This window comes from Alexandromys fortis, unplaced genomic scaffold, assembly GCF_014885135.2.
Source record: "Alexandromys fortis isolate MF-2015 unplaced genomic scaffold, M_Fortis_MF-2015_v1.1 scaffold_60, whole genome shotgun sequence".
NCBI lineage: Eukaryota > Metazoa > Chordata > Mammalia > Rodentia > Cricetidae > Alexandromys > Alexandromys fortis.
Window position 1 is genome coordinate 3,322,278 of NW_026067946.1, and position 23,865 is coordinate 3,346,142.

The 23,865-nt window shown below is 41.1% G+C and overlaps 1 protein-coding gene across 2 annotated transcripts; it reads left to right on the forward strand.

Moving 5' to 3' along the window:
* Positions 1-9,616: 9,616 nt before the first annotated feature.
* Lox (lysyl oxidase) lies at positions 9,617-22,275 on the forward strand. 2 transcript variants are annotated; one of them, XM_050149294.1, is made up of 7 exons: positions 9,618-10,606; positions 10,919-11,027; positions 12,251-12,388; positions 13,950-14,106; positions 16,096-16,191; positions 16,678-16,793; positions 19,002-22,275. In XM_050149294.1, exons 1-7 carry the CDS (start codon positions 9,991-9,993, stop codon positions 19,006-19,008), a joined length of 1,239 nt encoding a protein of 412 aa, XP_050005251.1. In that variant the 5' UTR covers positions 9,618-9,990; the 3' UTR covers positions 19,009-22,275. The 2 variants fall into 2 exon arrangements, with proteins under 2 accessions (XP_050005252.1, XP_050005251.1); XM_050149295.1 differs by lacking the exon at positions 19,002-22,275 and having other exon boundaries at positions 9,617-10,606; positions 16,678-16,797.
* The last annotated feature ends 1,590 nt before the right edge of the window (positions 22,276-23,865 follow it).

Below are 23,865 nucleotides of genomic sequence, written 5' to 3' on the forward strand. Positions count from 1 at the left end.
TATGTTTTATAAGGGTTAAAAACCTAATTATGAAAACTCTCAGACAAAAACATGAACAACACTCTTTGTGACCTTAAACTGGAACAAAATTTCTTAGAATTTTTTTTAAAAAAATATTTGATGTGGGATTCCCCTATCTATGCTGTGAATACCATTGGTTAATAAAGAAACTGTCTTGGGTCTGTACAGGGAATAGAGGTAAGTGAGAAAAACTAAACTGAATGCTGGAAGGAAGAAGCCTGAGTCAGAGAGAAGCCATATAGCCCTGCCAGAGACAGATGGCCGGAACTTTATCAGGTAAGCCACAGCCATGTGGCAATGCACATATTAATAGAGATGAGTTAAGTTATGATACAAGGGTTAGCCAACAAGAAGCTAGAACTAATGGGCCAAGCAGTGATTTGAATAATATAGTTTCTGTGTGTTTATTTCAGGGCTGAGCGGCCAGGAACCAAGAAGAGGCTTCCTCCAACAAACACTAGTCACAAAAGAAAATAAAATTGACAATTGAGCTTTATCAAAATTATAAGCATCTATTTTTAAAAGATGTCATCTAAAAAAGGAAACGGTTAATCTCACATACACAATTAGTACTCACAATATATGCCTCATGAGCTCTGTAGCCAGAACCCATTTTAAGAGCCTTTCCACAATCCAAGAAAATCCACATGCTATAATTTGCATAAAGGAAATTTTTATAGATAAATCACAAACATGTGGTATATGTAAAGCAGCACATTGAAATACTCAAAATGACTAAGGAAATTCAGATTAAATGATAATAAGAGAGGCTGGAAAAGGGCCTCAGTGAGTAAAAGCACTTGCCTGATGAACTCACAAGGTCAAAGAGAACCAACCCCTGGAGGTCAGTTGTCTTCTGACCTCCACGTATACAGCATAACATATACATGTGCCCACAAATACACACTCACAAAATAAAAGCATCAATGTGGAAATGATACCGAGGAAGTACAAGGACTGCCACTGAACTCTTGGCATCAATGAAGAATAAAGAAGTACTTAAAACATTTGACATGTCCTCACGAAGGTCAATATGTAAATGCTCTAAGGATGCAGAAATTCTGTTTCTTAATGTTCACCCAAAAAGGATGTGCATGTCCATGCACAGAGTAATTTGTAGGTGAATCACCACAGCAGTGTCATCCGTAAGCCCAGTATAAAAAGATTGAAATGATGACACATTCACCACATGAACTGCTGTGAAGAAAACGAATGAGCTGCAGATGGAACAACAGTATGGATGACTCTTACAGACATCCTCCTGAGCAAAAGAGCAGCCGACACAAAAGGGATCTTTGTGTAATTTCCACTTAGGAAAACATCCAGAGTAGATAAAACTAATACTGGTTGAAAAAAGAATGTCAGAGCTGTGGTTTAGTGGGTTGGACTGGAGTGAGTTCAGGGGGAGTTTATGGGAATATTCAATGTCTTGATGGCAGCACTGGATTTATTGACATACATATTGCTAAAACCCACCAAGTCATATACTTGAAGATCGTGCATCTTATTTTGTGTGAAGTACATATTAGCATAATGTTAACTAATAATTGACATTTCTTTATATCTTAATTTTCTTTCCAGGTAGCAAAACAGACTGCCTTCAACCGCCTTCAGAAGGGCTTCTTTTTGCCAAGAGATACAATTGGTCAAAGTGATGAGAAAAAGTGGCATAGGTGTACTTATCCCTATGGACATCTATTTATCCCCTAAGTCTTAGAGAGGGCACAGACAAGGAAGCAGAAAGATGTATGAGCCAGAGACTGGGGAAAAGGGCTGTGAAGTGATGTCTTCTGAACACGGCATGGCCATTACATTCCAGAACCCACTGCAGCTGTAATGAACTACACAAGATTGGGCCTGTTACTCTTTAATCACCCATGAGGAAGGGACTCACAAGGTCTCCTTACTGAGGGACCATGGTCAGATAATTGGTCCTAGGGGAGGGGGTGTTCTTTTCTTTAGTGGTGCAGCCAGTGATAACTTGCCCATGTTCTAGGAGATATTCCCACTCATGCTCATAGAAGCAACCATAATTAAACTCAGTGGGACACATACTCATGAAAACACAGATACACACACGCCAAGTAGGAGGAACATTGAGCCTGTTGGGAAAAAGAAGGGCTTCAGTGGGAGAAAGAGGAGGACTAAATGAGGGTATTGAGAAAGATTGAAAATTACCCAAAATCAAAATATACACATATAAAATTGTCAATAAAAACAAAATAAGGATAAAAATATTTGGATAAAACAAATAATTGCTTCTCTCTCCATGTTTATAGACAACATCTTTCATCATGATTGTTTGTGTACAAAGAATCTTTGTCTCCATTTAAATTCTACCATTCAAATACCAGGCGGTAATGCCAATTACTCTCTACTTGGTGCTTAATTGGAGCTAGATTCTCTGTCGTTCACTTACGAACATTTCGTGCTAGCAACAGCCCTTCAAGATTGGTTTTATTATCCTTATTTTTTTGTGGAGAAATTTAAGACTAGGAATAGTTAAGTCATTTGTTCAAGGACCCGCTGTTACACACGCAGGGACTGCCTGTCTCCTTCACCCTTGTTATTTCTTCTCTTAGTCACTTTTCAACTAATTTGCATATCAGACTGATTCCCAAAGCCATAGGCATGAGGGTGATAGTCATTGCCAGCCTTGTAATTTAACTGGCCTGGCCACAATCTCACTGCCACGTAGTCTTTAGTGAATCATTAGCTTATTTCTTCCAACAATTAAACAAAAAGAAGTAAGATGAAAGAAGCAATTGTTTCCCTTCTTTCTACATAGACTTGGATTCAAAAGTTAGTGGTGCCAATATTTGGTAAGCATGTTGCTTAATCTTACTAAAGCTTGGAGTTCTTTTTATTCATAAGACAAAAATATAAATAACCACTGTCACAAGATTGCTATGAGAATAAAATGAGGCAATGCATTTAAAGCACATTGCATGGTGCCATTACTATAATAAATGGCAAGGACTAGAAATGATTATTATTAATGAAAGCACAGAAGTACAGTCGCATATGTAGAAAATTAAGTTGCCAACTTCTCTTATTAATGCTTGTTTTATAATTGTTTTCTTCTTCTACTAAAAGACCACAGCTCAATTGTATAGGTCTGATGGTTTGAAAGAAAATGAACCCCAAAGGGAATGGACTATTGGGAGGAATGGCCTTGCTTAAATAGGTGTGGTCTTGTTGGAGGAAGTGTATCACTGTGGAGGCAAGCTCTGAGTTCTCATATATGTTCAAGTTATTGCCCAGTGCCCAGAGTACTTCCTGTTGCCTATGAGTCAAGATATAAGGACTCTAACTTCCAGCACCATGTCTACCCTCATGCTGCCTTGCTTTCTGCCATATGATAATGGACTAAACCTCTGAACTGTAAGCAAGTCACCCTAATTAAATGTTTTCCTTTCGTAAGTGTTGCCATGGTCACGGTGTCTCTTCAAAGCAATAGAAACCCTAACTAAGACAATGGGCATCAGAGATTTCTTAGACACAAATCATTTTGAGTCTGTATAGATTAAAATTTCATTCCATATTAATTTATAGCGAATGTATTCAGTAGTTTCTAATATGCCATTATGTTATAGGCCCTTGTGATTTAATTAACTCCAAAATACGTATAAAGCATTGAAAATGAAGATTAAATGATATGTCTTATTCCCATAACTGGTCTAGAATAGTGACTGAGATCTACAACTTTGTTTTGATTCTTGTTTTCCCTGGACCTTCTAGAAGAGGTAACCACAATTCATGAAAACAACTGAAATGTAGAAGAAACACTAGGCAGAGGCCACAGAAACCAATGCTTACAACAATAGTTACAGTGTTCATTGCCCTTCTTTGAAAGATCTTCATGGACTGACTGTTTGGCTCGGATTATGCAGGGTTCTGAGTTCAGCCTGAAACTAAGAAGATCGTATGGCTTCTCTCGAGCACAATTAGGAAGCAGGTTTTCTCTTCCACAACCACACCATATCGTCTTTCCACTCTGTCTCCACCCCAAACACACAGATCACTTTCAAATGTTCTTAGAGCATCATTGCATAGGACAAGTTCCATGTATTACCCAATGCAGTGTGAGCAATTTGTTATCTCATGCTCCTCTTGGGCTTCCAAGGGGAGCTGTGCACAACAGATAAATTTAAAGCAGAGATATGCTAGAGGTGCCTGGAATACACATAAATGTCTTCACAATGTCCCTTCTCGCATAGCAGAAGACCATGACTGCATAGTGTGAGAATAAATAAATAAAACTTTTAGGGTGATGGAGAACTGTAGGGAGAGTTGAGAGGTGAGTAAGCCAGGATTTGGACCTCACCGCACACCCTTTCCTATCACTAATAGAAACAACCCTGACAACACCCCCATAGCACCTACAATTGCGCTTTTTGTCACTGGACTGCCGACCAGCCCAATCAAATTACTTGGACTCCACTTATGAATGATTTTGCCAACTGGCTGACACTTTGTTTTTGTGGTCAATATAAACAAATTACTTTGACTGATTCATTGGTTTCAAAGGTCTATTATCCTCTCAGATCCTCTCTTCCCATTTTTCCGTGTTGCTAGCCTAACATTCTCGATGTACTCACGTAGGGAGATCAGTTAAAGACAGCAGAATAAAATACTTTTCTATTCCCCACACTTAAATTCCACTTTTTTCTTCCTTAGGTGGCCAAAGGGGCTAGGTAAGCAAGCCAGATATATTTAAAATTCATTATTTCTGGGCTATTTCTAGACAGTTTGTTTACTTATTTTCTTTTTTTAGTTTGGTCTTAACACACAAATGTGTACCAACTGTCTACGTTTTATATTTGGGTGAGTACCTGGAAGTGGCATGTGGCAGAAAGCAAGGCTGGAGAGCAAGGCCTGTAAGGTCGCCGTTAGCTTTCAAGTCCACTCGCTGGTCTCCTTCTGCTCCAGCGAGAAAAAGTTGGGGATCTGTATCTCACTGTGGCACTTTTTCGATGATCTTTTCTGATAATCAATACCTTCACTACACACTCAGTTCACCCCTCTTATGTAAGATGTCATAATTGCTTCTTGTCTTTAATGTGCTTCTGCGCTTTGATTTTCCACTTCTTTTGGGTGATTTCCTTTGCTGTGTTAAAACTACAGGGTGTCAGCAAACTCGACACAAGCCGCGAACTTTACTGAAGAACAAGATTCACATGTGCTTTCTGTGCTACATACTTTTCCATTTTTATTTTTGTGTGTGTGGGGTGGGGTGGGGTTGTGTGTGATTGTGTGCACACAATCCACAGAGGCCCGATGAGAGAGTCATTCTCCCTGGAGTCAGAGCTACAGGCGGTTGTGAGCAGCCTGATTGGTGCAGAAAAACCAGTCTGGGTTCTCTAGAAGAGTAGGAAGCACACTAAAGCTCTGAGCCATCTCTCTAGCCCCCAAACCAAAGAGTCAATGCTCACACACTGGTTCTCTGGTTATGGAGTTATTGTTCTGGTTCTGATCATTCAAAGGTCCCGCTTTATATTTTTAACTTTCTGAATAATTCCATATCCTGTGAATATAAACTTCTCTAGCAAGTTCTGGAGACTTGGTGTTTTAATTTCTCGTTCTTTCTTTTTCGCAAACAAGACTTTTTATTTATCACTATTGGAAGTCTGGAATTTAAAACAGTTTCTTGGTTCATATCCATCAGTTCGTTCAACTTCAGCCCCTGACACGTCCTCAGTAGAGCTCCATGAGTTTTCACAATTCAAACTTGGGTTTTTTCACATTTTAATTTTTCTAAGGCAAACATTGTGAAGAGGATAACTGGACTTGCAGGTCTTATCTACGTTTTCCCCAATGCTGTCTGCAATCAATATATTAACCAGTTTTGTCTTGCTTTTGCCCTGACCATCCTCAGTAATTAGCTTGAATTTTCTAAACGCAACTCTGTCATTTTGTACATCAGCAAAACTCTCTTCGGACACATAACCCCTGAGGTCATCAGATTCAATTTTGGTTCCTTGAATCCGTGTGATGAGTGTTTTTCAATGTTTTTTAAAATTGAGAATAGACAGAGTTTTCACATCATACATCTTTCTTAGAAAATGGATCAACTACCTTCTTCTTGGCTTCTTTCTTGACTCCTTTAGTCAGGGACTTGTTTTTGTTGACTACTTCCACGGTGCTGCTCAGAGAGCCAAAGGGAAGGAAGTAGATGCAGCTTGTATGAGAACTTATGTGAGTGGGGAGGGACTTTTATTTCTTGGTAGAAATGGAACCTTGCTTTAAAAAATAAAAAGATGGGGGTGGATGGGATGATTTTCTCTTTTTTTGATATAAGCCATAGATCTGTCCACAAACATAAAAACAATAACAAAAAAAAAAACTGGCTTCAAATTGGAATCAGCTGTGCATCTTACCAAAGTTAAAGAGCTGGGGCATCTTGACACAGCTAGTTACTATCATCATTATAATTGCTGCTAGTATTACTCTTTTTAATAACTTAAGCATTGAGTGTAAAGAAACTGGTTTGTCTAATTTTGAAAGCAGTCATTTTGCCTCTAAGAAAGGAGCACATGCTTGGGTACACGGTATTACTCCAGGGTGGCAAACACTTTCTATTGTCCTCAATGTGGTGGCCTTAGCTCTCACAGAGAGCTAAGTCTCAAGCAAGAGAGTTCAGAGGAAATGAAAGAGGGAGAAAATGAGCTTTTCTTTTTCTTTTATGGCATTTAGAGTCTGTGCCAGTGAACCCATTGGCATATTCCCCCAACCCCTGAAGTTGTGCGTATATGATCATATGTGTGTGTTTAGTAAAGAAAATTAACAAGGCACATTGTGACTGTTCTGAGCAGTTATTTCTGTTTTCACGAAATGGTTGTAAGTCTTTTGAAGCAAACTGGGAGAAAACGATGAGCCTCATGCACTGTGAATGTTTAGTGATCCTGTGTATAACTCATCTATATAGTACACTGCTCTGCAAAGCACAAATGTGCTTATGAGATTCTGTAAAATAAATGTGCAATAGAGTTTCGCTAATGGAAAAGACTTAAAAGGTGAAAATTATCTCTATCCTATGTATACATAAAAGTACCCAATATTTTAAAGTCACTTGGGGAATTATTTTTGCAATATGAATGGCCATAATGTAACTAATGTAATTAATGGCCATAATTCATTCATAATGCAGTGAATGAATTGAAAATAGAATAAATGGATATTCAAGAAAATCAGAGATTTTGAAACTTGGAAAAATACTTTTAAGAGGATTTGGCTTGTTCAATCTGACAAAGACCTAAGAACCAGAAAAAAAATAATAAAACACATATACAGAGAAGCATTTTCTTCTCCTCCCTTCTCCTCCTTTCCCTTTTCCCACTTCCTCCCTCCCAAAATACCAGAACTGGAAACAAAGGCAAGTTAACTGACATACTTTCTACCCTCCCAATAGGAGCTGCTTTGTTCTTGTGATCCAACTTGACCTCCACAGCAAAGGTCTTCCCTCAGAAACCTGTGGTCAAGTAATAACCGTCCCCAGGCTTTTTTTCTGGAGATGAACTCTTCCTCGGCAGATGTAGAGACTTTTTCAGATGAAAGATAATTATAGTCAGTCTCTTCCACTTCTCCTTATAATTTCATCTGTCCATCCAAATTACAGATGCCTCCTTTCTTTCTTTCTTTCTTTCTTTCTTTCTTTCTTTCTTTCTTTCTTTCTTTCTTTCCTTTTTTAACTCTATCTCCCTTACCAGGTCTAGAGAAATCCAGTAGTTATTAAATCTTTCAGCCAGCCAGAAAAATGACAACTAGCGCTATCTTAGAGATGGTTCTGTTCAGAGAAGGATTCGCAGCTGACTGGCTGGAGTATTTTTGTTCCTAAAGTTTATCTTTATCATAATGCAATATATTTACCACATATGGGCAAAATTCTGTGTCATATCCCTTGGTGACCAAGAAAGGTATGTGGTCATGTATGGGCTCCATCTAACTTGACTCAAAAAGTCAGAGGCATTACCCTGGACTCTCTGTCCCCCCACCCCCACCCCCTTCTGCCAGTCAGGATGCTCCAGTGGCAGAAGACAGAAGCCAACTATGTTAATCCACAATAGAACACATGAGAGAGAATTTGAAGGGAACGCTGGAGAGCCAGAAGTTGTCACTTTTTCTAGCGGTGGGAGGAGGAATATTTTTGGCCATGTGACCAACTTGACATTCAGATTCTAGGAAGGCAGCTTCATTAGGACAAACAGATCTCATGACCACTTCTTGAAGTGATGAAGTCTCGTGAATGTTTTCTCAGTCCAACCTCACTACAGGGGTGGGGAAATGGGGTGACTGGGGCTGGGGAGGTGGGGTCAGAGGTTCCCGCAGAGTTTCCCAAAGAACAGTAAGAAAGGGGAAATGGCTGTGGAGCAGACAAACTAGCAGATGGCCACCAAACCATCTCTGTGGGGTGATCAGTTATGAAAAGCCAGAGACTAAGAGGTGAGAGCAAAGTGTGTCTAGACAACAGCTCTATGATGGGAACAATAAAATGGATGCTAAACTCTGGTTTTGCCTAGCCGTTTAAACAGGGCCACTAAGTAGCAATTTTCCTTTGAATCGGGTCCAGAGCTTCCGGGACCCTGAGTGGGATGTGAATAGCTGGTCTATTAGGCATCTCTCCCCAGCCGGAGATTGTCCTCCCACTCCTTCTCCTGGCCACACCTACTGCCTTCTTTGTACTGAACTCTGAACTCCAAGGCTGTTGCTCTTGTAACACCTCTGTTTAGAGCGCAAAAGGAATCAAAACCTGCTGCTGGACACTTTATTGAATTTCAACATTTAATATTGGTAATTTGAGTTTAAAGTGTGACGTCAAACCTCCTTATTAGACACAGAAGAGAAAGAGCAAGAAGTCAAATCAATCGTCTGTCTACCTGAAGACGTCTTTGAGCACTCTCCCACTCTCCAGTACACAGTAGGCATGAAAGATCTTCATTGTCACTTAAAGTGCTAATTGGTCTGGCTATCTGGAGAAAGAGAGAGAGAGAGAGAGAGAGAGAGAGAGAGAGAGAGAGAGAGAGAGAGAGAGAGTCATTGCTTCAACGTAGCAAACTTTGTTCGCTGTAAATTTTCACTTTGGTTATTAAAATACTCACTGTAGGAAACAGATTTGTAACCCATTTCTCATATTACCTACAGCCAGAAAAACAAAATTTGATATCCTGGGGTTTATTTGCTGAGGAGGGCGCTTCCCATAAAAGCGGGGTGAGTGTGCATTGGGAAATTCGTCTGGTTTAACTTCTTTATGGATAAACGTTAGTCACAACCTCCCCCATCCCAACATGCACACTTGGCCCCAACGCTCTCCCCACCTCTTGACTTCCCGCCTCTCCAGGGCTGGTGACCTAATAGCATTTTTCTTCATGCATATTTTGGCTTGGGCCCACGGCCTGGCTGCCTTCGCCTGTCTGAGTCTTTTGAAATTCCTGCATGTTCGGCCCAGATTAAGCCGAGTGTGTCTCAGAATGTGTGTTCCGTTTTGTTCTTTCCCCTTAACTCTCCCTGTGCAACGTGTCTGGGGAGGAGGGGAGTGGGGCGGGAAGGGGAGGAGGGGCAGAGTGGAGGAGCTGTCCGCCTTGCACGTTTCCAATCGCATTACGTGAACAAATAGCGGAGGGGCAGTGAGGCCAGAACGGCTTGTGTAACTGCAAACTTGTCAGAAAGTTTAAAATCTTCCCCCCTTCTTTTACTCCAGACACTGTGCGCTCTCCGGGACAATCGTGCGCAGCTCCCGGTCGCCTTCCAGGACTGGGAAAGGGGAGAGAGAGAGAGACGGTGCCACGTCCGACGGCCGCCTGGGCTGGGGGCAGGGTCTGCCGTCCGCCCTTGGCACGACTCACTGCGACCCATCCCCGCGCCTCTCCCTCCTCCTGGCCCGAAGAGGTCTCGTTCCTTCGCGGGATCTGAGCCCCGTCTGCATTTTCTCCCAGCCACGTCCTCTCCGAGAAGGGACTAGCCGGGAGAGCCATGCGTTTCGCCTGGACCGTGCTCCTGCTGGGGCCGCTGCAGCTCTGTCCCCTTCTACGTTGCGCTCCGCAGGCCCCGCGCGAGCCACCCGCGGCCCCGGGCGCCTGGCGCCAGACAATCCAATGGGAGAACAACGGGCAGGTGTTCAGTCTGCTGAGCTTGGGGGCGCAGTATCAACCGCAGCGTCGCCGCGACCCCAGTGTCACTGCACCGGGATCCGACGGCAATGCCGCCCCGCAGCCGCGAACGCCTATTCTGTTGCTGCGTGACAACCGCACGGCCTCTGCTCGCGCGCGGACACCAAGCCCATCTGGGGTCGCCGCCAGCCGTCCCCGGCCCGCCGCCCGCCACTGGTTCCAAGCTGGCTACTCGCCGTCGGGGGCTCGCGATGGAGCCTCACGGCGCACAGGGAACCGGACTGAGTCGCCACAGCCCCCACAGCTCAGTAACCTGAGACCTCCCAGCCACGTAGACCGCATGGTGGGCGACGACCCCTACAACAATCCCTACAAGTACTCCGACGACAATCCCTATTACAACTACTATGACACATACGAGAGGCCCCGGCCTGGGAGCAGGTACCGACCCGGATATGGCACTGGTTACTTCCAGTACGGTAAGCACCCCCAGGTGAACCTAAGACACCTGGGCACCCTGGCCGCAAGTCGGTGCTGTCTAGACGTCTGAGCATGGCGGGCTCCGGTCCCCCCAGACTCGACCCCCCCCACTTCCCCCTCGCCTGACCCGCCAACTCTGGAATCTGATGGAAACCGCGTTCCTGGCTCCAGCAGCTTCCTCTTCCCTTTCCTTCCTAGCCTTGGTGCTCCCTGTTCTTCCACACACTCAGCCCCACCCGGCGGACTTGGTGGGCAAAGGGTGACAAAGAGGGGACCTGGACTCAGAGGTCATCTGCTTGTCTTATTTTTAGGTCTGCCGGACCTGGTGCCGGACCCCTACTACATCCAGGCATCCACATATGTCCAGAAGATGTCTATGTACAACCTGAGATGCGCTGCGGAAGAAAACTGCCTGGCCAGGTATGGATTTCCACAGCCCGGCTCCCCATTTTGATCCTGGGATCACCAGGCACCTAGTTCTGCGGCTGTTCAGTGCAGACAAGGGCTGGGAAGTGGGACAAGGACTGGGAAGTGGGACGTGACCTCCTGGGCAGGCTGACTTGGAGAGAGAGTTAATTTGGAATGTTCTTATGGGTACCGCCTCATTGAGAGGCGCAAATCGGGTGTGTGGCGCGGGGGCGGGGAATCCTTATTCTGGAAACTGGGTCTCAGGTTCTTTACCAAGATTCCTATTAGGCATTGGGGCAAATTACTTCCAAAAGCTTTCTACAATACAGGACTCAGCGATCAACAACATGGGGGAGGGGGGCTAGAAAGGAATCTCTGGTTATTATTCCCTAATGGTCTAGGGCTGTGTTTGCCACGGTGGCGCCCCCTATTGGTAAAGACCGCATTCCACATTTCTTTCAGGCCGTGATTAACTGGGTTGTTTTGGTATAAGACTGTGAGCAAGAGTTTTGTTTTCCCGTCTGTCCCAAAATAAAATAGCTATTCTAGATTTGGAATTATCCGATTTTGCCGCTGGCAGCCAGCAGAGGGAGCAGAAGATGCTTGCGTAGTTCTGGTGGTACTTTGAGTAAAATGGGTCACTCATAGTATTCCGACCCAGACCATTAAAACGTAGTAGCGTCCCAGAAGTGCTTTATGAACCTTTTTTTCCCTCGCTGACTTTTTTATAATCGCAGGGATAAGGGAAGAACTTCCAGCTGAATTTCACTCCCGAGTCTTTCATGAACCACACCACTGAATTCTGGAAGACAGTGGAGAGTAGTGAAGTATAAAGCTGTCTATTTCAAGCTAGCTGTCTTATTTTAGAGTGCTTCCCCACTTTATCTCTTAGAACTACCAATTTATGAATAGACATCTTGGATCTTTTTAGGCACGTGATCATTACTATAGTTATTTCATAGTTTTTAGAAGCAGTCTCTTGTCAATCATTTTGTTTTTTAGTGTAAATACTAATTTCAAGCTCTGTAGGTTTTTCCTATCGTCCTTCATTTGCTCATCCACCAGATACGTTTTTATTCTTCCAGGACTGGACAGGAGCTCAGGACTGTCTCTTTGCCCTGAGAGGCTAGTTGGGGAAGGGGAGATGACACTACCTTGTAACAGTGAGCTCTTCTTTCTAGTTTTGTTTTTCATAGGTATTCACTGGCTCTAATATTTCTTCTCTAAAATCACAGTTCAGCATATAGGGCGGATGTCAGAGATTATGATCACAGGGTACTGCTGCGATTTCCCCAAAGAGTGAAAAACCAAGGGACATCTGACTTCTTACCAAGCCGCCCTCGATATTCCTGGGAGTGGCACAGCTGTCACCAGTAAGTGGACGGGCCTCTCATGCTTCTGGGGCCCTTTACAGCTTTCAGATAACTATTCACACGTCTTACCTAAAGCCAGAGATTTAGAACTTTTACTATACCGTTTGGTTCCTTGAACGATGTTAAACCTTAAAAATAGGCCCTTCACCACTAAATCCCATTATCTTTTGAATTGGAAACTTAAGTCAGGTTCGTTAAAACTGTGGAAAGGACACTATAATGGCGAACGGTAGAATTGACTAGTCTGTAAAAGTGTCTGCTATAGACCAGACCGTGTGCAGCTGGTTATCTTTAAGGATTCAGAGGCCATTCTCAATGGAGCACACATGAGACAGACTTCAGGAATGATCCATTTCCATCTTTGGAAAGGCCCATATCAGCCCCGGATGGGTTTCCCTACTCTTTATAAATTTAAAGGTTTTAAGTTTTAAATTACACATGGTTATGCCATCATTTGCCGAGGTCATGTGCCAACTAGTCGGTGCCAGGAAATCCTGATGTGTGGTCTCCTTCTCACAGAAATCCAAACTTTCTCATTGCTGCCCCTTTCCCATGCGAGATGAGGAAGAGCTCAGGAGCCTTCTACTTAATGAATAAGAGGAAAGCAGACTTCAGCCGCATAATTTCCATATTAAAATAGAAAGACTATTTAAATTATATTTTGATATGAAAGTTTGTACTATTTAAATAATAGTAGTAGAAAAACATGCTATTGTTTCCCTCTTGCACTTCCAAAAAGACTTTAAAACTTTGGAACTCTAGTTTTTAGACGGTCCTAGCAAGTTCCCTTGAGTAAAGCTCTTGTTTAAAACCATCAAGAAGTGACACCCAGGGACATAGACCTGAGACTCCACAGGTCACAAGCAGATATTCAATTATCTCTATTTAAAGTTCAAAGATAAAGCCCTGTATTAAGAAACAGATACTCTGTCCTTACCAAGAAAAGTTAAAAGCCTGCAGTTTTGATTCATTTATGTCCTTCTTAGAAAAACAAAAGCATCTATCATGAATATCCCTCCAAGAAGATGAACTTGGTAGCTAGCTAGGCATGGTGGCACATGCCGTTACTCCAAGCACTTAAGAGGCAGAGGCAGGTAGATCTCTGAATTCAAGCTAGCATGTTCTACAGAGTAAGTTCCAGGACAGCCATAGCTACACTGTGAAATCCCATCTAAAAAGAGGGAGGGAGGTTTGGACTAGAGAGATGACTTAGTGTTAAGAGTGCTTGCTGCTCTTGCAGAGGACTCAGGTTCCATTCCTAGTACCCACATGGCAGTTCATAACTGCCCATATATCATCTCCAGTTCCAAAGGATTCAATGCCTGCTTCTGACATTGGGCACTAGGCATATGCATGGTGCACATGTAACTTATAAGCAAAACATTCACATATGCAAAATAAATAAACCTTTAAGAAATTAAAAGACAAGAAGATAAACTTGCCCTGTTTGAATTTGTGAGCATAACACCATCGAATCTATGAGACAAGGAGGTCACTCACTGTCCTCATTATTTTCTCTACATGTCACTGACTGTTGTTTTATCATTGTGTGGGACATTAGACATTACCACAGCATGGATGAATTCAGCCACTACGACCTGCTTGATGCCAACACACAGAGGAGAGTGGCTGAAGGCCACAAAGCAAGTTTCTGTCTCGAGGACACATCCTGTGACTACGGGTACCATAGGCGCTTTGCGTGCACTGCACACACACAGGTAGGCTGGCGCTCAGACATCAGGAACCCACAGATATCCAGAGATGACGAAGACAACGTCTTTGGCTATTTTCTTTCTCCCCCACCCTTCTTTTCTTCAAGCCTTTGTTTCATTTTGAGGTTATCTTATCGACTGGAAAGCAATTGGGAAAAGGCAAAGGACTGGGTGGTGCAAATTGCTTTTAAAGTGGTTCCAGCTGTGCCTGCAGCCCCTGCTGGTGATCACAGAAGGTCAATGTGGATCCTTGCTACACAATGGAAAGTAGTTTACTCTCTGAATACATATGAACGACTTAAAACATCTGCCTTCATTCCGCATTCTGTAATTGGTTATAAATAACTGTTGGCAATGTACAACTGTTTTCTCACCTGCAAAACCATTGTTTTCCACCTTCAGGCTTAACAGGGAATAGTGCCTAAAGTTAGAACAAAAAGTCGAAGTCAGTTTCTTAAAAACACTCGAAACAGCATCACTTTCAGTAATGCAAATGCGAACAGAAAGACACATTTCCTTCTCCACACATGTATATTTAAACTTCCAGTGTAATTAATGTCAGATGTCCTCTAGATGAATTTGTTTTTAATAGTGCTGGGCTAAGCACTATTGTATGCTTGAGAATTGGAAAATGTGTGTCGGTTAAAAACTATGTCAGTACTTCCATCCAAAACCCTAATTTGTAAAAGGACATTATAATTTTACTCCAGCCCAGCTCTTGGCAAGTAACTCCTGAATGTACATTACTCAGGACACAAAGACATCAGCAGTCGTCATCTTGGGGAGCAGATTCCAAGGTTGTGGCCGGAAGCTTTTTAGTGACCTACATGTGTGGACCATACTTCTTTCTTCTGAGCTTAGCTCATCAAAGTGGTTAGAAAGGGAAGCAGTTATATTTAACATAGGTTGGGAGGGGCAAGACATATGCTTTAAGTGAAAGATGAAAGGCACCCATATAGTAAACATGTACCCGTCCAGAGATTGCCTTCTTATTCTGTGATCACCAGCAGAGGATCTGGGGCACTTATTTTCCCTATTCAGAAAATAACACGTCGGTCATTGTATCCTAAGATGGAACACTTGGGGAGGGGGTTGTACATATTTCAGTACCATAAGCTCCCCCATTCTCTGGCATAATCTCACTCTTTTTATGTGCATCCTTCTCTATACAAGTCTTAACAATTTTTTAGCAGGTTTTGCATTGTAAGTGATGTATTCAGTTTTTTCCTCAATAGTCTCTTGAACAGGATCCCTAACTTGACTTTTATTAGTTTTGTTATACTAGTTTCATGTTCACATTCATGTTCAGATTGTGTGACCGAGACCAGTGTCAAACTCATGGACTTAAATTGTTCCTCTGCCTCAGCATTCTGAAAAATGGGACTTATAAGTGTATGCCAACAGTGGTAACTTCAGCATTTCTGAAACACTTGTATTCACTTGGAAATGGAGCATTACTTATTACTTACACCTGTCTTTGATGGGTATCTAATCCAGTGCATAATTTAGAGAGTCACGGGTGGAATAGTAGTAATGGTAGTGGCAGCAGTTCATAGTCGCTTAGTGTGTAAGGTGCCAGAATCAGAGAAGGGTGTGGTGGGACCAAAAGTTCCTCCTCTTGTATTTCCTATCTTACACATAAAATGAGAACGGATCAAGGTGGGAACCCAGGCAATGACCGCCCTCACTCCTGTGGCTCGAGCAATCCCGAGTTGGCCTGTCTATGCTGTCCTGCACTACGGTTAGAAAAATTGCTCACTCTTCCCAAATCCAGATGTAGCTAAGCCCACATCCCTAAAGCACGTTGAGAGGCTTTTGTTATCTTTGTTGGCCAAGTTGACTAAAAACTGTATGTTACAGTCACTTGAGCTCAGCGGTGCCATTTAAAATCATCTCTCAAGTTTGCTTTGGTGCTTAAGGTCATTTTGGCCTGTTTGTTTTAGCTTGGTCTAGCCATACACTATAATATAATTTTTCTAATTTTGCTGATTTCAGGGATTGAGTCCAGGATGTTATGATACCTATGCAGCAGACATAGACTGCCAGTGGATTGATATCACAGACGTACAACCTGGAAACTATATTCTAAAGGTAGGGGCTTTGAACACATGTAATTGACCCTGACAATTCAATACATTCCCTTTTTTCTGGTTTTAAATATTAAATAATCGTGGTCTTGAAAGTAAACAAACACCCTCCAAAACAATTTTTAAGGAACCCAGGGTATGATCTTTTTAAAAAGAGCTCAGAGAAATTTACACAACTTCCTTTGTAATATATACAGTGTTTAACTATATGCTTTACTTAAACTACTTTTCTTGCTTGATTTAACTGAGTTCCTAGTTAGCAATTTCACTTTGGCATCTCTAGAAGTAGGAGGGAATAACAGTATACAGTGAATAAGAAATCTTTCATCACGGTATTTTTTGTTTGTTTGTTTGAGACAGGGTTTCTCTGTGTAACAGTCCTTGCTGTCCTGGAATTCACTGAGATCCACCTGCCTCTGCCTCCTGAGTGCTGGAATTAAAGGCATGTGCCACCATTGCCACCCAGCTCACAATTCTTTTTGTTGTGCAGGTCAGTGTAAACCCCAGCTACCTGGTGCCTGAATCAGACTACAGTAACAATGTTGTACGCTGTGACATTCGCTACACAGGACACCATGCCTATGCCTCAGGCTGCACAATTTCACCGTGAGTATTATTTGGCAAGCTAGGTAATTTCTTTTATAAGGAGCTTTGTTCTTTATATTAGCCAAAAAACTGGGAAAGGCTTTCAAGTTTTGTCACCTGGATTTATACAGCATCGGTGTTTGCTTCTATTACTATAGCTTCCTTGTAAGTAAAGCAGAGCAATAATTAATTGTTGGAACCATGTTCTTACTTTTGACAATACTAGAGAAAGATGATGCAGTGATGTTTTATTCAAACTATAACTTAAACAGTGTTCACGTGGAAAGATGCAGTATTTATCTGCCAAGTTCTGTTGTGGTCCAGACCAACAAATTGCTCATTAAACAATGTGAGTGAGCTTGTAGGAGCCACACCTATGGGTTTTCCTCTATCCTCTATGCTCCCTGATGGGGATGCAAAGAAATTCAAAGCATTTTCCAAGGTACACTTTCATGTACTGGTTGAAAAATGTGTGTAGGGTGTGTGTGTGTGTTCCCTCCATAAATCCCTTAGTCCCCAAAACAGTTTCAGAATCTTAGAAGGAATCTCAGCCCATAAATATTTAGCAGAAGTTCTTTAGTGAAGAAGAATGTAGAGTAAGTTTGCCTGGTTGCTACCTGTTTTGCCTGACTCCATTAAAGCTTTGTTTGCTTCATGTTATGCTAGTTTTGCCTTCCAAACAGTGAGAAGACTAATTGAACACACATCATCTTTGCACTGATATTGCAGAGATACTGGTAGCTTAAAGGCACCATGTTACCTCACGCAGGACCCTTTTCTTACTTACATAATGGAACAGAGTCACTCTGTACTTTGTAAGCATTATCATATTATTAGAAGTAAATGAGGCTCATGACAGTAAAGAGATAATACTGGAAAATTACACTCTTCTGAACATGTCCACAGCACAGAAAGCTTACCTGGGTCATTGGTCCACCAAGCATGGAGTTTTTTCTCAGCATCAATGAAGGCTCCATAATCTAAAATAATTTATCATAGAAAATCAATATGTAGTTGATTCATTTAAGTTTTATATTTCTTAATAACTCATTCTCCATTTGCTTACTTACTCTCACTGTGTACTGTGTATTTAAAGTTCTAACCTGGTATTAGGGAGCAATATCAAGATAGGTACAATGATTACTTTGTAGACTTACTATAGCAATTTCTGAGTAGTCCACATAAATTTCTTTAATGTTGTATCTTTCCTTACCCCAAATGGCCAGGGTCTAGTTGATTGTTCCCACTATATAGCCATGGCCAGGAGAGGCCTGGCGCCTACAGTGTCCCACTCAACCCTTCATTCATGAATTACTTTGTCTCGCCAGAAATATAGAATTGACTTTAGAATAACATTTGAATTTGGCCTTGAGGACTTAGAACTACCAAAGCTAGCATGTCTGAAGGCATCAGAGTCACAGACAACTTCCTGGCGGAAGTGATTGCAGGCAATGTTTGCAAAGACACCTTCCAGTTGGGGTTGTCAACTGATCCGTTCAAAAGGACAAGTGAAGAACGAGCTAGGAATTTTGAGCTTCTTTCTGGAGGCCATGAAAACTATCTGACATTTTTGAGCAGGGAGTAAAATGCACGTGAAGCCATGTGGGCAGGGTGATGGTGAAGTGTGTGACCTCATGCTGTCATTATTGCCGTCCTTCCCTAACTCTCATGGCATGTCACTTTTAGCTCACTCCAGGGAGCAAGAGTGATACATGAACCAGGAGGCAAAGTCATGGCTTCTGCACCATCTTGCATTTTTCCTTCTCTGCCTGCTTCTGGGTGCAGAACAGTGCATTAATGGGTAGAGAGAGAGGAACAAAACCATGAACTAGGTATTGTCATGTTGAAATGCTGATCACTGGTCCTTGTAAAAGGAAAAACACACCTGCATTCAAATGATAAGCTGTCAATTTCTAAACCACAATTTCTGTGAGGAGAAAGCCCAGGCACGTAGCCTGGCTGAAGTAAAAAGGGCCCAAGTCATGTAGGAAGACTGAGGGAAAGGGGCTACATGAAGGGAACATACCAGATTATTGAGTGGAGTTTACATCCCACCAGAATGGTGTCAATTATCTGACTGGCATGGGAAGCAACCAGTGAGCTAAGAGTGCCGAGGTGGAGGAAAATTGCTACATCAAGTTCTGAAAAGGCCTACCAAAATCTTATGTGTTATGCTCATTCATGCTGTTATCCTGCTAATGACTTGTTTCGTGTGCTCTCTTAATACAGGTATTAGAAAGCAAGCCCAACTCCCATTGGATAAAGCAGTGCCTGGTGTTTGGAAATATGAAAAACATAGGTTAGCTTTTGTAGGAAGGACTTACGTATTTTAAAAGGCAAACAACAAAGGAAGTTTTGTTCGAACTCTCTCACAACAACTAGTGTAACTGGATCTTAAATGTTTAAATCAGCATTATTTGGGGAATTTTAAATACTTATTCATGTTCTTTGTGAATTAACTGTGTTTCAATTTTTTTAGGTGCCTATGTGGCTCTTTCAAAGAACCCCAGATTTCGTATCTTCTTTTGAAATTATAGTGCAAAAGGGAAAATGGCATTTTAATAAGTGAGCCATAATTTGAAGTGATTATTTTCGAAAGTGCAGGAACCAGTGAAGCAAAAATGATGGGGTTATATTTGACTCAATATAGATTGATTTAAAGATGATATTCCTACTGTGTAAGCAGGAATGGATACATTTGGTGCTGAAGAAAGGTCAAATACATAATGGTTGTCATGAGAAATTACTCTATAGCAGAGAGATGACAATATATGTGTATTCAGATAGTTACATCCCTATATAAAATTATGTTTACATTTTCAAATTACTAGATAATTTCCCTTCTGTTAAGTGCTTAATTTTACTCTGACTTGAGTCAGCTTCTGTTTTGGAATGAAGTAGATAATTCCAAATTCCAGGCTGGTATTTGCTGATATTCCCCTCTACACTTAATCTTTCTGTGGGCAGAAATGTCTAATGTGGCAATCTTCACATGACCATTGTGGGGATTAGCAACATAGGGAAATCATTTTGATGACATGGGATCAATATAGAGCTGATATACCCTGCAGCATATCTTACTGTTGGCAAAATTAAGTCACTGCTGACATTGAGATTACACAGTGAGTCTCTAACACCACAACCACCTTTAAAATACTGTAGAAAATATACTGGAAAACCTTTTTTGGATGTTTTTTAAACTCTAGTATTCTTCTAAAATGTTCAGTTATTAAGGAGAATGCTAAAAAATGAAATAGTTTCTAATAGATGACCTAGTGTGTGAAACACAGGACCATCATCCTAGGTTCTTTAGGAATTGGCCGTACATGTTTCTGTGTATTTACAAAAGACACTCCGAATTAGCGAAGCACATAGCATTGCATACTTGAGAGGCTGGCGGAAAGAAAGAAACAGGTACTCTCTGCGAAACACGGACTGTGCGTCACCATGAGACCGCTATGACCTTACTTCAAACTGTGAAACTGCAGCAGTTGAATTTGGAAACTCTTTCATTCAGAAGGTGCAGAAGAAAATCAAGTTAGACTTTTAAGTTCCTGGTGCTTAAGCTGAAGTTTTCCTTCATTAACCAGCATTAAAATCTCAAGTAAGGTAGCTCCTATGCCAGAATGTGTCAGACAGACCTTTCTCAGCGAGCTGGAATCCTGTCTTATATGTCACAGAGTTGTAAGGGTAACCATTACTAATCACCATACTGTACTCACCGCGGCAGGAGCAGGTGAGATGGGCCAGAGAGGGGCAGTTGCCAAGAGCAGGTAACGCGGTACACATGATTCTTATCCGCCTGAGTACACACTTACCAATAAGTATATAAAGACAGAACTTGGATTGAGCTGGTATCTGATCAATGGGATTGCTTCTTTGATGTACCTCTTTGCCTTAGATTGCCTTTCAGTTTTAATACTGTAGAATGATCCTTTCAAATTATAATCATTCTGATAGAGATATTTTAATATGCGTGCTTTTAAAAAACAAAACAAAAACTACTGTCAGTATCAATACTGAACCAGACCGGCATGCAGAGATTTAAGGTCTTGTCTCACCAAGGTTCTTAACTCTATAGGAAAGTAGGCTAATAATATGACTTTTAGATGTTTAGGACAATAATTTCAACGAGAACTTTATCTCTTAGTCATCATCAGGGGAGGGACAGGATAAGCCAAGCACTTAATAGACATTGGAAAACAAAGACTGTCCCTAACCTTACTAAGTAGGAAAATTAGGCTCAACTCATTTCATTTTTAACTGTTAAAAATGTCTATAGAATTAAAAATTTAAACACTGCTATTTGTCATAGCCATACTTTATTTTTCAAAATATAAGTTAAAAATTACTAATTGTATACATATATGTATTTCTAGTAATTAAAATATGTTCAAACCCATGAAATGTCTGCCTTTTAAATGTAATTTGGGCTTTTTGGTTGATTTTCTTTCAATTAAGAGGCTGTTTATTCCTACACATTTCTGTCCTTTCTTCAATTTTAAAATGCATCAGAATGGTTTGTAAGTACCAACACAACCCTTCATATATTTAACCCTTGAGTGTCTGGTCTCTAAATGACCACCAAGTTCATTGATAATTAGTTTGTTAAGAATAATGATAAAAACTACAAGCTATTCTACTAAACTCTAAAATTACAAAGAAATGAGAATGACAGAAGGAACAGCAAGGACAGAAAAGAAACGTGTTTTTACATTAATAAAAAATAAGAAACAACCTAGTTAAGTCAACTCTTTGCCATCTAAGTAATAATATCATGATATTGAGATCACAGATCCCATCTTCAGTGGGACTGTGGCATATGTTGCCTAGTTCCAGAAAATCTTTATGTTCAGAATTTAGAGGATATGTAGTTCACTAAAAGTTTTCCACTTCTGATCATTAATCTTCACCAGATTGTATGAAAATACTAAAGTCTTAGTCAGGAAATATTTTAGAAATTATTTTACTCATAGTACATTAAGTAATAAAATGACCCCCTTTATGCATGACTCATATTTGAATTTACATACATAATTTTAAAAATCAACCATTTATATTTCGTTCTCAGATTTCCAAAGGTGTAGGCCATTTTGAAAAGCTGAAATGGTGCTGAAGTATCTTAACTTGAATGTAAAATGCATTTAGTCTTAGATCATGGGATACAGACATTTAATATATAACTGCTTGCTGCACAGTAGGTCACATGTCATTTGGTATTAGAATGTCGATAATGAAGGTTTAATTTCTCCCAATTTTTTCCTGGAACTTTTGTTTGTAAAAACATTTGTAACTTGTCTGAGGAGCTTTTATTTTAAATGCCTAGCTACAGGCTTTATACTGCATTCTCACCCCCTTTTTATTATGTGCTGTAACTGCATGATTACATAAAAACGCCTTGAGAAATGATTTCAATTGTCTAAAGTGGTCATTTGCTGTTACCTACAAATAAATATCTGAATTTAATTTTTGGTTAAAACATTAAAGCCATGTATATGGTTGATATGTTTGTTTGAGTGCCTTTGCTATTTTTGAAACTACAATGTCATTACATCATTTCCCCTTTCCACCCTCCAATCCCTTACCTCGCCCTCTCTCAAATCCATGGCCTCTTTTTCTTTAATTATTTTTAGTGTTACACACACACACACACACGTGCACGCAGGTTCCTAAATACATAAATACAATCCTCTCACTCCATATAATGTTACCTATATGTACATAATCTCAGAGCTGCCCACCTGATATAGATAACAAGCTGGGGATTTTCCCAGTGGAAGGTCATTTCTCCTACTCTCAGCAGTCCCCAGCTGTGCGCAGTTCCTTCTCTAGAATTTGGACCCTGCAAGCTTCCCTCTTTTCATGCTAGCATGTCCATTGGTGTCATCGTTGTTCTGGTCTTGTTTAGGTAGCCATGGTGATGAAACTTCACGGGTGTAGCATCTCTGAAATTTCTAGGAAATACAGTCTGACAGAAAACTCCCTGTTTCTCTGGTTCTTACAGTCTTACCATTCCCTCTTCCACGATGTGTTGTGGTTTTATCAATTGCAAATGAACACCACAGGATCTCTTGTTTTCTGCATTTTGGTTAGTTGTGTTCTTTATTTTTATTTTTTGTAATGGTCTGCATCTAATGTAAAGAGAAGTTTCTTTGATGAGGGGTAAGACCTACACATAGTTGTGGATAAAGGGATAAGTATTCAGAATGTAGCTAAGAATTGTGATGGTATCGGGGATGGTTTCTTTCTTGTGGTGGACTTAAGTTCAGTTAGGGAGCTAGTGGTTACTGCCAAGATATGCATGGCACTGTTGCAGGATAGGGTTATTGTGCTGTTCGGGTTGCTGAGGTTTATAGTAGTCATATCTGGGCAACACTTACCTCCCTTGGAAACTTGCCTGGTGCCTTCTGGTTCCATAAAAGCTAGTTTGCAGAGGGGGACCTTCAGGCCAAGTCCAAGTCTCAGAGAACTGAGGAAGCCACAGAAGGAAAGTTTGTAACTTCTAAGAGGTTGGCTTATGAGCCTTAAGAGTAGACAATCTCTCTATATCACTAAGAACAAGTCCAAGCAGAAGGTAATCCTGTGTAAGCTGCAGTAGCTTGAGTAGACCACAAAGCTAACTGATCTAAGTGGCTACAGTAGCAACAGATTTTCCATACACACACACACACACACACACACACACACACACACACACACACACACTACAGAAAGATGCCATCAAGGACTTGAAGAGACAGAGATGGGAGAAACTAAATACTTGGCTTAGAAATTTCAGAACAGATAATACTTTTGTTATGGGGGTAATGGAGCTGTTGACTTAAGATTGAAACATTTTTCTGTGTTCATTTGCCATTCTGAAAATCCTAAAGCCCTATGGACCAACAGAATCTAGGTAACGCAATCTGTTTAAAATATAACTTCCTTAATACTGTAAACACCCCATAGAGCAATTCCTGAGAAATAAAAAAACAATCACACAAAAACATCACTCCTCAATGGCAACACACCTGGTCCCTCTAGAGCTGTGATGATAATGCACACTGAGATATACTGAGAGTGTTCCGTGCTTGTGAGCACATTATTCGTTCTG

Bases quoted from the DNA above. Each gene is read 5' to 3' on its own strand.
- Lox (XM_050149294.1), top strand. From the start codon at position 9,991: ATGCGTTTCGCCTGGACCGTGCTCCTGCTGGGGCCGCTGCAGCTCTGT. The intron at 10,607-10,918 runs GTAAGCACCCCC...TCTTATTTTTAG, and splicing joins CACTGGTTACTTCCAGTACG to GTCTGCCGGACCTGGTGCCG. The intron at 14,107-16,095 runs GTAGGCTGGCGC...TGCTGATTTCAG, and splicing joins CGTGCACTGCACACACACAG to GGATTGAGTCCAGGATGTTA.